Genomic DNA, 15,799 nt, shown 5'->3' with positions numbered 1-15,799 from the left:
CAATAAAGAAAAAATCTAATTTTTTGTAAATAAATATAGAAATTTTAGTAGATAAATTTGCTTAAAATTGTATACGTAAAAATGTAAAATAGATAGCTAGTGGGAAGCAGCCGCATAGCACAGGGAGATCAGCTTGGTGCTCTGTGACCACCTAGAGGGTTGGGATAGGGAGGGTGGGAGGGAGGGAGAAGCAAGAGGGAGGAGATATGGGGATGTATGTATACCTATAGCTGATTCACTTTGTTATACAGCAGAAACTAACACACCATTGTAAAGCAATTATACTCCAATAAAGATGTGAAAAAAATAATCTTAAAATAAACATCTTTGTCTACAAAAAAAAGTTATATAGGTAAAATCTACAATTTTTTTGTAGATAAATAATTTGAGTAGCCTTCCTAGTGAAAATCCCCTAGAAACCTATTACTGTATAATAGAATTCTTGATATTTGTTTGTATTTGTTTCAACACATAATTACAGAAGTGAGGAAAGCATTTTCTGCTTAAGCTTGAGTTGAAATGTTGTAGGGACTTTTGCACAACCCCAAATGCACTTCACACATCACTTAAAGTAACCATCTTTCCTAAAATAGTACCCTGGTAGCCCAGTCTGGCCCCTCCACTGTGCTGAGCACTGTTTTCAGATGTCAGTCTGCTTGTTGCTTGGATATCAGCACTTATATTTCAAAATAGTGTGGTCTGTCTCGCGGCACTGTTCCATGTGATGAAAAGCAAAATGCTTCAATCCTTCGTAGGCGCTTGAATTTCATGCAAAGCAAGAACAAATGGCTCTTCATCCTGCTCAGTGTTTGAAAGAGCTGCTGGTTATTAATGCTGTATCAGTATTTCACATGTCCTCGTCTAGCAGTTTAAAGCCTATGGGTCTCGGTTGGTTACACCTCTTTAAGAGAGCTATTTGGAAACACTCTAGACATTTTTCTTAGGCCCTATTTTTAGAACGGAAAGCCTAATGGTATTTTAATGTCTCTCTATATTCCCAGAACAAGTCTCGAGAAAAAAAATGTTACCTTTTGAAATTTAGCAAAGCTGGTGGGATTATCACCACTCCTCTGAGAAGCATTGTGTTAAGGAATGAATTTTGATTTACAGAATGTTAGTGGTAAAAGGACCATGAAAGATCAGCTCTTTCAAACCCCTCACTTTTCAAATGAGGAAGCTGAGTCTTGGTGTGAGTGAACTGTTGGCGCAAGATCAGACAATGAGAAGTGGCCAGTGTGAAAAGTTTAGGGAGACAGCTTATGCTTTATGGCAGAAAATAACTCTGATAAGAGTCAATGTCAAGAAGTCAGCTTCTGAATTAAAGACTCAGCTTTAGAACATGAAAACAGTCTGCTGGGCCCCTGCATGAACCTTCATTGCTCTTACCATAGAAGATTCTGAGAGATGTGGAGTGATCAAAGAATATGTGTGTTCAGAAGTGAGGAATGGTCCAGGAATCACTTGGGAGAGTTGGGCCTCAAGTGTTCCTCAGCCTCACTGTGACTCCCCCATCCGACAATGTTGGATGAATTTTTCCCTCTGTAAATGGCCCCTGGAATTCCATCAATGAGAGATTCCTTTGCTCCAGCAAGCAATCTTCTAATGATGCCAAAAACCTCTGGGAGGGTTAAGTGTCCATCTATTATTATGTATTACTCTGTGTTATCTTCCTCTCTTTTCTTTGAAAGTCTCATTGTGATCAGCTCACTTGGGGAACGTAGTTTTGATTGTAGGAAGGGAAGAAAATGTTGAGGAGAAAGTAATGCTCTTGTGGAGGTGGCTGTCCAGGTGGGGTGCTGGAGTGGGGTTGGACAGGGTGCTGTCAGTACACGGATCAGGGACTAGGTGGCAAGGAAGAATGCTGAAGCCAAGCCTAGCTTATTTTGTAGCTTTCTTGTGGGCTGTCTCACACCTGGAAAAGAAAGAGAAATGCCTTCACCCTTTCCTAGTGTTCCTTAGCTCCTTAGGCAAATACTGACTCATTGAAGGTTAACTAGGAGTTTGTAGAGTGAAGGGAGAACCCAACCACTGTGTGTATGGTTGGTCCACGGGAAAGTACATATCAAGTTTTGAACTAACCTTGAGCTATGCTTTTGGAGCATACATTCCTAAAGTAAGGACTCACATGTAATAGAGTAGTTAATAGTCCTTGAATCAGTCTGCCTGGGTTCAAGTGCTGGCTGTGATACTCACTACCTCAGTGATCATGGACAAGTCTCTTATATTTCCTGTGCTTCAGTTTCCTTTTGTGTGTATTAGGGATGATAGTAATGGTATCTATGGTACAGTACAGTACTGTAGTGCTGTAGTGAGAAATAAATGAGTTAATGTATGTGTAGTAGAACTTAGAGCCTAGTGAAGTATAAGTATTTGCATAGGAATTCTGTGTTCTCCACCTTCCTCAACATGATCCCCAGTTTCATTTGAGAAAATATAGTCTCTAACGTCTTTGGAAAAGATCTAGGAAAGGAAATCTTTAAAAAAAAATGTTATTTAAGCGATACTTTCTGTCCTATGAATATCTAATATATTTCCTGAATGGCAGTCAGGTGTCCTCTTTTTTTTTTTTAAAGAAGATGTTGGGGGTAGGAGTTTATTAATTAATTTATTTATTTTGGCTGTGTTGGGTCTTCATTTCTGTGTGAGGGCTTTCTCTAGTTGTGGCAAGCGGGGGCTACTCTTCATCGTGGTGCGCGGGCCTCTCACTATCGCGGCCTCTCTTGTTGCGGAGCACAGGCTCCCAACGCGCAGGCTCAGTAGTTGTGGCTCACGGGCCTAGTTGCTCCGCGGCATGTGGGATCCTCCCAGACCAGGGCTCGAACCCGTGTCCCCTGCATCGGCAGGCAGATTCTCAACCACTGCGCCACCAGGGAAGCCCCCAGGTGTCCTCTTTACACTGAAACACTTGCCTGGACTAATTCATATCTTATGTTCTAAAGTGAATTCTTTCAAATGCAGAACATCTTTCCACATCTTCGCTAACAAATTCAGCTACATTTTAATGTAGTCATGTGACTATCAGGATTCTAAAAGATACCCAGTTTTAAGGCGAGTTTCTGAGAAGGTCAGAAGTGTTTGTATCTGAATGTAACTGTTGAGTACCCCTTTCTTACATTTTCATATATAACAAGATCTCACTCTCAAGATTCTTTCACAGACTCAATCACTTCTATTTTAACTCAGTGACTGGCGCATTCCATTATGTTTCTGTGATCTATAGAAATTTGAATGGAGAATTATAATTATGCTTTAAAGTTCTTAAAGCCTAATTATTAGATCCTTATATGAGAATAGATGATATGCAACAGTAGATAAAGCGTGGATTGAAAGTTAAAACATCTGGATTCTCTCCCCGCTTCTTCCATTAGGAAGCTATGTGTGTCTCAGAATCTCCCTGAACTTACCTTAAGTGGAGGATTTGAATGAGGTGTTGTTTAAGGTTTCTTACAGATCTGATACTGTATGATTCTGCAATAGCTTATTGACCCTACATTTGTGAAGTGTGTGCTTTGCTTTGACTGACATGTATATTTTCTTTCCCAGTTTTCTTAAAATCGTTTGAGATGCCTTTGCTAGATGACCAGCCAGGGTGAGAGATGCAGTCTCTAGCTGAAAAGTAGAAAAAGCCACCTGGGTCTGCAAGAGAACAAGTCTATGGCCTTGAAATTGCAGCATCCCTGTCCCCAGACACAGAGCCACGGATCCAGGAGTGTTTGATTGAATGTCAGATGAATAAAGACAAACTCCAGGGCATCATTACTTTACTGCTAATGGACAGTTGTTTGTGTTTTTCTATTTTTCAGAAGATAACATAGATAACAAAGATAAATAACTGTACAAGTTTTCAGAGTTGCCATTTGTTTGTATAATATTTTCTTTTCCAGGGAGGCAGTGGAGGCTAAGGAACAGCTTTCTCTCTGGCTGCCTCTCAGAGGTACTTTGAATTTCTCAAAGGGATGATAAAGAAATGAGATTAACCTATTTTGTGACCTACTTCTGCCTTTCCATTTTGGGGGCATTCATTTCCATGTTAATTTACTCCTTTTGATAGTAAATAGAGCTCTGTTTTGGTTGACAGGTTTACTTTAGCACAAGAAATCTCAAAAAAAAAACTCATTTGGGATAAATGCTTCCACAAGAGACAGTTATATCATGTGTTATGGAACTAGCTTATTACCTCTAGAATCATGACAGTAGGGTGGCTGAAATCCTTGTTATAGTGTTGAAGGCAGAAGTTCAAGTTGTTGACTGTAGTAAATATAAATTAAGATAATATTGCAGCACTGGTGGCCAACTTTTCTTTAGCTTAATTATTATTTTGAGAAATAGTCTGTAAAAACATTAATTTTCACCTTTCTCTTTTCTTCTAGTCATGGACTCCTGCCCTGTAGGTCCTTCTGCGAGTCTGCAAAAGAGGGCTGTGAATCAGTCCTGGGGATGGTGAATGCCTCCTGGCCCGATTTCCTCAAATGCTCCCAGTTTAGAAACCAAAGTGAAAACAACAATGTCAGCAGGATTTGCTTCTCACCACAGCAGGAGAAAGAAAAGCAATGTAGGTGTCTGCATTTTGTTGCATTTTAAAAAGTTTTTTATTGAAGTATACCGTCCATGAAAGGAAGTATACAAATAATGTGTACAGTACAACAAATTTTAACAAAGTGACCAGACCCATTTAACCAGCACCCAGATCAAGAAATAGAATATTAACAGCATCCCAGAAACACAAGCCCCCTCCCAGTGACCTGATCCTCCCAAAAGAGACCTCTATGCAGACTTCTATCAGCTTAGGTAATTCTGCCAATTCTGAACTTGATATCAACGGAATCGTACAGTATGCATGCCTTTTGTGTTGAACTTCATTTGCTCAACATTATGTTTGAGAGATTCACTGTATTTTCATCTTCTTGTGGTTCATTCATTCTCATTTTTATGGTATTCTAATATATTTTCCATCACAGTATATTTTTCTGTTCTACTGTTGATAGACATTTGAGTTGTTTCCAGCTACTGTGAATGGTGATGCTGTGACTATTCTTGTACATGTCTTTGATGGAACATGGTTATGTATTTGTTCAGCAAAAAAGTTTTTTAAAGTGGTTGTTTCAATTTATAACAACCGTGGGTGAAAGTTGCAGTTGCTTCAGATCCTCCCCAGCACTTGGTATTGCCAGTCTTTTTCATTTTAGCAATTCTGATGATAGTATTGAGGTATCTCTTTGTGGTTTTAAGTTGAACTTTCCTAATGAATTGGATTGAATTTTCAAAATGTTTTGGTTACTTAAATATCCTTTTTTGTGAAGCGCCTGTCAAAATATTTTGCCCATTTTTGATTGGGTAGTCTGTCTTTTTATTCTCGATTTGTGGTTCTTTAGGCATTCTGGATATAAGTCATCTGTTGGATATATGTACTGTCTGTGTGGCTTGCCTTTCCTTTCTTTTGTTATGTCTATTATGGAATAGAGGTTTTAATTTTAATGGGTCTACATTATCCAGTTTTTCTGATCCTCAGTTTTCTAGACTCTCCTGGTACAGTATGTAAGAACCTCTTTCTAAATTATGAGGAAGGCCCTTTGGCTTTCACACATGAGTTACAGTTGCCTGGAGCTTTGAGTTATCTTTTTCTAGGAAACTGAGCTTGGCTGAAAGCCATCCAATTCATTGTCCTTATAGTTACTTCTCAAACACTTGGTAAATTACCCCATTCAGTGCATTCCTTTCCATAGGTGGACTATTCCAATTCACCTCTGTTAAGGGTTTTAGCAATTGGACCACCCCCTTATACCAGGGAATGTCTATCTCTACCTTCCATCAATGATGGCAACTTTGCTGCCATCCCAGCAGTGAGTAATCCAGATCAATAACCCCATCATATCACCTGCTTTCTTGGACCACTTCTGCAGCTGTCACAAGCAGGGTCTTCCAGAAGCAGCCACTGAGATGGGGTTTGTTGTACAGGGTATTTATTAAGTATCAGCACTTGTAAAGGAGGGAGAGAAAGCAGGATTGGGTAGAGGTAGAAGTTGAAATGTGATCCAGGTACACTGAAGCTTGGCTAAATCCATGGGGATCTCTGGGGCACATATGGCCTGAGGGAGTTGTTCCATGTTGGGTCCAGACAGCCGGGTCTTTATATCCCCACAATCAGCCACTGGTTGTGGTCCTTCCTGGGAAGGGTGTGCCCTTGGGTGAGGCAGCTCTCTGCAGTTGAGGCTAAACTTGAAGGATCTAAAGGCTGTTGGCTGACATCAGGGGGCGACAGGGCAGGCACGTAGAGTGGGAATAGACCACCTTGATCCAGTCAGAGACTGAGCTGATTTTGCTTGTTGTTTATAAGGCAGTGTTGGTAAGGCTCCATCTCCCTCTGGTTTGTTTCCATTCTGAGGGTGCACTTCTCCAGTGAGCCTTACTGAGAAACCAAGGTGTTTACTGCATTCTGCTCTTCCTTGGCAGTCCCTAGTTGTAATGTTTTTCTTCTAAGAATAAGATTGCTGGATTTCCACTTGGCTTTGCAGAGGTTTTCTGCCTCTTTAGCTTCTTGATCTTTTTTTTTTTTTTTAAGGAATTTTGCCCTTTAAAAAATTATTTATTTATTTATTTATTTATGGCTGTGTTGGCTCCTCGTTTCTGTGCGAGGGCTTTCTCTAGTTGCGGCAAGTGGGGGCCACTCCTCATCGCTGTGCGAGGGCCTCTCACTATCGTGGCCTCTCTTGTTGCGGAGCACAGGCTCCAGACGCGCAGGCTCAGTAATTGTGGCTTACGGGGCCAGCTGCTCAGCGGCATGTGGGATCCTCCCAGACCAGGGCTCGAACCCGTGTCCCCTGCATTGGCAGGCAGATTCTCAACCACTGTGCCACCAGGGAAGCCCAGCTTCTTGCTCTTTACCGCACATGCCTTGAGGGAAAGTCCTTCCATGTGATAGGCCCACTTCTCTGTGTCTCCTTTCCCACTATGTCCTTGGAACATTAATACCCTGCTCCTCTGGCAGCACCAAAACTCTTATTTTTGTCTCTCCATCCCCATGGGATTGCCAAAAGCTCTACTGGCTTCTCTCCCTCTTTGCAGTGGCCCTGTGTCCAGGTTCTCAGTTTCTAGCACCATGCCAAGAATTGGCAAGATCCAAGGGGAAAAAGCATCCATAGAATGTGGACTGTTTGTTCTACAGTTGTCTTCTCCCTGGGATCTCAGCCACTTACCTCCTGACGGTCTCATCAGCTATCAGAGGGCTTTGAACAGATGTTTCTTGTGCTTTATCTGGCTTTTCTAGTTTTACTTGATGGGGCGGGTTGCACTGACTTATCACAGGTTACTACATCCTAGCCAAAAGTAGAAGTTTGTTTAATTTCTTTTTCACACACTGTTTAGTGGAGGTCTGCTGCTAAATTACGATTCCCTCCAAAAGACTGTATATAGCACTAAGCCACCAGAAGGATGAGTGAGTGCATCTGAAAGAGAAGCCCCTTGATTCTTTTCTTTTTCAGCTACGTTTGCCCCTGTTTTGATAAGAACACTTTATCAGTGCTCATTTGGAAAACGTTGCCTGTTGATACAGGATTTAAGAATCCACTGAGAAAATTTGAAAATAAAAAACATCATCAGTATTCCTTAACACGATGGTCCAAAAGTATCAGTTCTTAAAGATCAAAGTAACATCAGTATTCTTTAACAGCTCCAGGTGAAATGCCACCTCACATAGGTTCCCCAAATATCAGAAGATAGTACAAATCTTCTGATCTTGGAAAAGATTGATGACTTTGGAACAGATCTTGGAAGATTGATGAAACATTTATATTAAAAGAACTTATGTTTTAAGAGAACAGAAATTTCCTAAGTACACTCATCTGAGATTCTCTATTTGTCAGTCTTTTTTTTATAATTCTTGATTGTACTATTTTTTCACATGTAGAATTAATTCTCTGAAAATGGGTCTGATAATTGGTGTTTGATGCAATATTTTCCTAGAATTTGAAATAATTTTTCTGTCTCATGCTTGATGGATAAACAGGATGCTAACCATCATAGATGTATTCATAGGTCATGTGCTAGGGAGAAAGCTACTGTTATCTGTGATCTTTGTGTAAGCATAAGAATATAATTTCTAGAGACTTCCCTGGTAGCCCAGTGGTTAAGACTCTGTGCTTCCACTGCAGGGGGCACGGGTTTGATCCCTGGTCAGGGAACTAAGATCCTACATGCCACACAGCACAGCCAAAAAGAAGAAAAAAAAAAAAATATATATATATATATTTTTTTATAATATCATCTTAATCATATAAGGGTTTATGTATGCTGTAGGGCCTGTTATGAATATAACTAATGAAGTCCTTTTCTCCTTTTTTCATTTATTCAGTAAATATTCATTGAGTACCTACTCAGTTCTCAGCATTATTCCAAGTAATCTGAAAAAATTAATTACAGTGACCATAATATTGGTTTACATCCATCTAGTGTGGTGGTTCTCAACCAGAGATGATTTTGCAGCCTCCACCTGGAAACATTTGGCAATGTCTATAAACATTTTGGTTGTCACAACTCTGGGGACAGAAAGAGTTGCTACTGGCATTTAGCAGGTAGAGACCCACCATGCTGTTAAACATCCTGCAAGGCACAAGGCAGCTTCCCACAGCAAAAATCTATGTGGTCCCAAATGTCAATAGTGCTGCTTTTGAGAAACCCTGGTTTGGGCTTGATGCTTTGCAAGGTACTTTCTAGTAGTAGTAATAATAATAATAATAGTAATAGCTATCATGCTTCCTACCTTTAAGGAGTGTTAAACCTAATCTGGTATACCTGTATGTGAGAAACAATGTAAAAAAGAACATTAGTGACTCCATGTAAACATGCTGTCAGACAGAAACTATAGAGAAACACGTTAAATGTCAATGGAGCAGAAGTGGAGTCAATCACATAACGGAGTTCTGGATGTGTAAAAGAGGAAGGGTCCCACTTGGCACAGAGGAAGCGAAGAGGTGTTCTGGGATAGGCATTCAGCACTGTGAACCTGTGTTGGGTGACAGGTGCCAACTTAGCCCGTGAAACAAATGATGATTAAAAGTTGACTCCCATCTTAGTCTTCTCCTTCCAGCTTGTCAAATCATTTTCCCCAAGAAAACAGTAACCCCCTTTTACATTATGGACCCCATTCTCCTTTCCAAAGTGCTTTCACAGCTGTTAGCTCACTTTGCTTCCAGAGTAAATCTCTGAGGTATTATCATCTTCATTTTATAAATTAGGAAACTGAGGTTCAGGAAGATAATTCCAGAGTTGTTTTAAATCAGCCCCCCTGGCTCTGTCTTCATCCTGGGACCATCCTGGGATTCAGTTATTAATCCTTGAATGCTACCCTCTGTTACAGCCCCCTTCTCACAAGAGTTTTCAAAAAGTCTTTTCAGACTGAGTCAAGCCAAAACTCACAACTTGTAACAGCTGCTTTTCCCAGCGCACAGCTCTGTAAATTCAATTCATCTTCTCATAGTATCTTTTAAATCAGTCATAACTCCAAAGATATTTTGTTTTCATACAGAAGGATACCCAGTCGTCTTATCCTTTCTATCTTATATTGATGCCAGCTCCTGTAAAGTAAATAATGTGCTAATGTGATAGTGCTGTGGGAACTATTCTTCAGAGGTTTTTAAAATAAACATTTGTGTAGGTTTCCATAGTTGAGTTGTGAGAACTCAGAGGGCTAAAAGTCCAGGTCCATCAGTCATTCTGAGCTTTCTGACTAATCCTTTACCTTGTCTGAAATCGTATATGGAAAGTAGTTATGAAATAGTTTTTCTGTGGGTCTAAAGAGATCTTTGCTGCCATGAAAGAAACTTCAGCTATTCACATTCTTTCATTTTCCTCTTCCTTTTCCTAGTATCTTATTTGCTTTCCTAGCTTTGGTTGCTGAGAGCAACCACTTCAGTGCATTAGCAGCAAAATTGTAGTCTCAAGATCTTGGTAAAATATATACTCTGAATTTCTCCTACTGAATTGTGAATTCACTCGGGAAAATTATTCAATACTCTTTCTTTGAGGTACTTAGTATAGATGATTATAGATAGATGATAGATGATTATAGATAGCATGGTGGAGTTACTAAAAACTAGCCATGCACTTTTCATTCCAATGAACAGTCAAATATAATGAGGTTTTCCTAGAACTTCAAATTTCCCAACATGTATAATGTTAAATTATTTAAAATTTAAATTATAAAAACATTTTCTTTCTTCCATATGTAGATGCTTCTTTTAAGGGCACCAAACTTAGATCTGAAGACTTGTTTTTCAAGCCCTGGCTATTTTATTTAATAACCGTGTGGTCTTCAGCAAGTTTCTTAAACCCTTTTTGCTTCTCTTTCCTCAGTTTTACAATAGGAATAATAATACCTGGGGGCAGGGGTAGAACAGTTTTATGGGGTAAATGAGGTAAAGTATTTGAAAGAATTTTGGAAGCCATAATGCATTATGCAAATGTAAGTGCTTCCATCCAACAGACATTTAGAAGCATGTTCTATGGACCACCTAGTTGACCAGGAACTGGAAAGGGAAGATGGCATGCATATGTTTAAAGTGCTCATAGGTCAGTGGAGAGATAGACAGATAAGCACAGAGGCAGAGCCTGAGACAAGGATTTGAGCACAAATCTTATATTTGGGAAAGGCATGGAAGAGTGGAGGAGTGGGATGGTGGTTTAGGGAAAGGATGGTGGCCACTAAAGGTAAAGTGAATCCAGCTACCATCGTGGGTAACTGGAGCTTAATTTCACAGGCAAATCTGGGAAATAGTGCATAACATATGACTCAGAGCTACCCCACTGGAGGGGTGAGGTAGCTGGGGGATGCCCTTCCTTCCTTTAGCCTTTGAAACTGATAGGATCTACTATAGCCCATAAGTACTATGTTCTACAGGATCAGAGACATGGGATTGTGCAGGAGGAAATACAAAACTTGGCTGTGCCCTGCAGTGGAAGGCTTTCATCCTTGGTGATTTCTCCTTCATCTATAGCACGCTCTTTTCTTTTGGTTTCTAAAACACTGCTCTGTTTTGGTCAACTTTCTACCACTCTGACCACACTCTAGTCTATCCTTTTCTTCTACTGACCCCTTAAATATTGGTATTCCACAGGATTCTAGTCTCAACCCTCTTTCTTCAACATACTATACATTTTCTCTGGGAAACCTCATACTTGATTGTGGCCATGTAAGTACTGATGACTCTTTTTTTTTCTTTTTTTAGTACTGATGACTCTTAAATCTGTATTTCATCCCCAATTTTATTGCACTTCCCTGAGCTTCCGACTCATATTCCAAAGTCCTTGCTCCAAACTCTCAAGCAAAGCTACTATTTTCCAGGTCTCCAGGGATTGTCATGAATGTTGCTGAATTCCATGGGAAGTTCTCAGTTTTCCCCTGACTGTACATCCTGCAGCATTTGCCACATTTAATCACTCCCTCCTCCCAAGATAAACTCTCTAGGCTTCCAGGTAGGTCTTCCTTCTACTTTGGCCACTTATTTTCAGCCTCGTTTGATGTTTCCTCCTCGTATCTCTCTAAAAGGTGATGTGCCCCAGGGCTCTGTCCTTGGATCTCTCCTCTTTTTGGTGACCTAATTTAGGCTCATGACTTGAGATACCACCAGGCACTGACATCTACCAACCTGCGTCTCAAGCCTGCACAGCCTCTGAACTCTGGACTTGCATACACACGTATGCTTGTGGTACCCACACACACGCACACACACCACCTTCTAGTTATTTCCACTTGAGTGTCTACAAGGTGTGTCAAGCATAACAGGTACTACCCTGGTATTGCCCCACACCTGCTCCTCTCCCAGCCCTCCCCACCTTAGTAAATAACAACTTCATTCTTCCGGTTGCTCCAGCCAAAGACCTTGGGTTGTCCTTTACTCTTCTTTTTCTCTCCCATACCATATCTGATCTGTCAGAAATCTTACCGTCTCTACTGTCAAAGCATACACATAATCCAGCCAGTGCTCACCACCTCCACAGCCACTACCCGGCTCAATTCACCTCAACTCCTGCCTGGATTATCCTTCCAGCTCCTTATTAGCAACCTTGCTGCATCCCTCTGCCCCGGCAGGCTATTCGCCATAGAGAAGCAAAAGGGATCTTTTAAATGTTCACATCTCTCCTCTCCAAGTTTTCCCATCTCCCTCAGTATAAAAGCCATCATCCTTACAACCTTCAGGGCCCTCAATCAGTATCATTGCATCACACGACTCCAGGGGAGCATCAGTCACACAGAATTCAAGGTAAACAACCTCCTGGAGTTGTACAACTGCCCTACATTATCTGGCCCCCATCACCTCTCTGACTTCTCTCTGATAACTTGCCTTTTAGCTCTTAAGGCTTCTGCTACTCTGCCTGCTTTGCTCTTCCCCCGGAGATCCCCTCTCAGTTCTTTTAAGCACCTGTCTGTTGGGCTGTAACATAGGGCATGTTAGGGACAGTGGCCAAAGATGAGGGAAGGAAGAGAAACTATGTGAGTAATGGTTATCATTATTGTTGTGGTTATTTGGGCAGTGATAGAGCTGAAGACTTGGAAGAATTCTTAATAAACTGCATGATCAACTTGTCTGGTACTTGAATTTCATTTGGCTGTGAATTGACACTTGAAGGTTTTAAAAATCATTTAATGTCCCTAATAACTTCTTTCCATCTGTGAACCATGAGAAATGCTCATCTTGTGGATTTCCAATGTTTTTCTGTGAGAGCCACAGCCTTGTTTTCACTTCGCTCTGCCACATGCCTAGCATAAAGAAGCACTGCCAAATAAAACAGATTTCTTGTTGAGCCTAAATACTACCTGTTCTCTTTGGGCTCAGTAGTTTCGTGTTTATAGATCATTTGAGATTAGGTTTCTATTTTCTGCCAGATACTGCTTTGGTTGCGGTGGCACAGTGGTTCCTAAAACTGAAATATAGAGGTGTCCTTTCCTCACTTGCATTCATTCATTCTTACTCTCTTTTCAAGTTAGCTGCATGGCTTAGAGGTTGAGAACTCAGAAACCCAACATCACAGGTTGATCCCTGTGCATCTTACAGAATATTATTTCGTTCAGTGGCTGGAGACCAAGGGCATTCACGTTTTGTTCAGTATTGTGCCTTGCAATCAGAAATTCACATTGGTGGTCTTACTGATTACAATAAAATGCAGGAATTTTTAGCAACAAAGCAAAAGTCTGATTTTTTTCAATTTTTGTAACTATAAACTCATAGCTCTAGGCCTATTTTGGTCAGTAAGCAGTCTGACCACTCCAACAAGAATGCCAATAATTCACATCCTGAACATTTCAAAACATCATCTATTTTAATTCTATATTCAACTTTATATCCCCATGGTGGTCAATTTAATCATAGCAGATACATCTTTGTAGAACCAGGTAGTTGGTTTTTTGTTTGTTTGTTTTTTTAAGAAAACTGCCTTTATTGTATTAGTAGTTGGAAAAATTAACTGGTACAAAAAAAAAGAGTTTAGTCAGCTGGAGAGGAGAGGGAAACCGAGGGCGACCCAAGGGAACTGGTGAGTCCTCTGGGAGGGAACCTGGATACAGTAAGAAAGAGCACTGTGAACTAGAGCCAGACCCTGCCATCCAGGTGAGATAGGTTATGCCACCTTCTGAAGTGTCTAAGTGCCTCAGGCATAAAACCAACCTCCTATTTACTTAGCCCAGCTCTGAGCAAGGGTGTACTGGAATAAGTGGGGCCGAAAAAGGGTGACGTGACCATTTTTTAATCAGAGAAACTGACAAAACAGGAATTTAAAAAATGAATTTTCCATCTGACTTAATTTTCAAATATGCTTTCTTTTTAAAAAACAAAAAACAATACACTTTCTGTGGGGATGACCAATATCAGTATTTGGAAATCCAGTTGTACAAACCATACCACATCTAGTCTGGTGTAGATATATTTATTTTTGGTAACATACATTAAGCGGCACTAAATACACTGGTTGGGTTTTTTTTCACATAATAAAAATATTACCTTAGTTCTGCTTCATATTTGTCTCCAAAAATTCCCAAGATTGGATACTACCTATGTCCTTTTGGTGGACATAACTCCTTAAGCTTAATTAGTTCTCCTTGAAATTGAGCTACAGTGATGTGGCAATTTCCTGGTAATTCAGATATCCTAGAGTTTGAACTCTACACTCTGGGCCACCCACTGAAACTAATGCGTGATTCAGAATTATCACATCAAAGTCTGAATCTCTTCTGAAATTGTGACTACATTGTGCCAAATAGCATCACGATCTTCATAACTTAAATTCCATTGAGCTCAGCAATTGGGAAGTAATTGCAATCTCCATTTTCATCTGCTCAATCCATATGTTTATTTTGTGTCTGAACCCCTGTGCACATTTAAACAAAATGAGCAAAATTCTTATTGAGGAAGTGGTGTAACATAGTATTTAGAGGTATGGTCTTCCAAATATTTTTGCTTGTGTAACCCTAAAAGCACTTTGAAAAGTTATATACCCTTCGCACAATGTTATCAATAAGTTAATATCTTTTAAAATTTAAATAATGAATGTAAATAGTTGACAAAGAACGCGAGCTAAAGAATATTATAACAATCGACATTTTATTTTATTTTTTAACATCTTTATTGGCATATAGTTGCTTTACAATGTTGTGTTAGTTTCTGCTGTTGTACAACAGAGTGAATCAGCTATATGTATACATATATCCCCATATACCCTCCCTCTTGCATCTCCCTCCCACCCTCTCTATCCCACCCCTCTAGGTGGTCACAAAGCACTGAGCTGATCTCCCTATGTGATGCAGCTGCTTCCCACTAGCTATCTGTTTCACATTTGGTAGTGTATATATGTCAATGCCACTCTCTCACTTCGTCCCAGCTTACCCTTCCCCCTCCCCATGTCCTCAAGTCCATTCTCTATGTCTGCGTCTTTATTCCTGTCCTGCCCCTAGGTTCATCAGACCATTTTTTTTTAGATTCCATATATATGTGTTAGAATACGGTATTTGTTTTTCTCTTTCTGGTTTACTTCACTCTGTATGACAGACTCTAGGTCCATCCTCCTCACTAAAAATAACTCAATTTCGTTCCTTTTTATGGCTGAGTAATATTCCATTGTATATACGTGCCACATCTTCTTTATCCATTAATCTGGCGATGGACAGTTAAGTTACTTCTATGTCCTGGCTATTTTAAATAGTGCTGCAATGAACACTGGGATACATGAATCTTTTTGAATTATGGTTTTCTCAGGGTATATGCCCAATAGTGGGATTGCTGGGTCATATGGTAGTTCTATTTTTAGTTTTTTAAGGAACTTCCATTCTGTTCTCCATCGTGGCTGTATCAATTTACATTCCCACCAACAGTGCAAGAGGGTTTCCTTTTCTTCACACCCTCTCCAGCATTTATTGTTTGTAGATTTTTTGATGATGGCCATTCTGACTGGCATGAGGTGATACTCATTGTAGTTTTAATTTTCATTTCTCTAATGATTAGTGATGTTGAGTACCCTTTCATGTGTTTGTTGGCACTCTTATATCTTCTTTGGAGAAATGTCTATTTAGGTCTTCTTCCCATTTTTGGATTGGGTTGTTGTTTTGATATTGAGCTGCATGAGCTGCTTGTATATTTTGGAGATTAATCCTTTGTCAGTTGTTTCATTTGCAAATATTTTCTCCCATTCTGTGGGTTGTCCTCTTGTCTTGTTTATGGTTTCCTTTGCTGTGCAAAAGGCTTTAACTTTCATTAGGTCCCATGTGTTTATTTTTGTTTTTATTTCCATTTCTCTAGGAGGTGGGTCAAAAAGGATC

At 40.0% G+C, this 15,799-nt stretch overlaps 1 protein-coding gene across 2 annotated transcripts in view; it reads left to right on the top strand.

Moving 5' to 3' along the window:
* Positions 1-15,799, top strand: part of CORIN (corin, serine peptidase) — a 229,245-nt gene that overhangs the window by 63,885 nt on the left and 149,561 nt on the right. For both annotated transcript variants that reach the window (XM_082638500.1, XM_082638499.1), the window contains one exon: positions 4,371-4,552. In XM_082638500.1, the coding sequence (XP_082494626.1) occupies positions 4,371-4,552 (182 nt within the window). The remainder of the gene's footprint in view (positions 1-4,370; positions 4,553-15,799) is intronic.

The sequence above is a fragment of the Mesoplodon mirus genome, assembly GCF_964341445.2.
Source record: "Mesoplodon mirus genome assembly, chromosome: 2".
Taxonomy (NCBI): domain Eukaryota; kingdom Metazoa; phylum Chordata; class Mammalia; order Artiodactyla; family Ziphiidae; genus Mesoplodon; species Mesoplodon mirus.
Note: the sequence above shows the minus strand (reverse complement) of the source record. Positions and strands in the feature narration are given on the sequence as shown.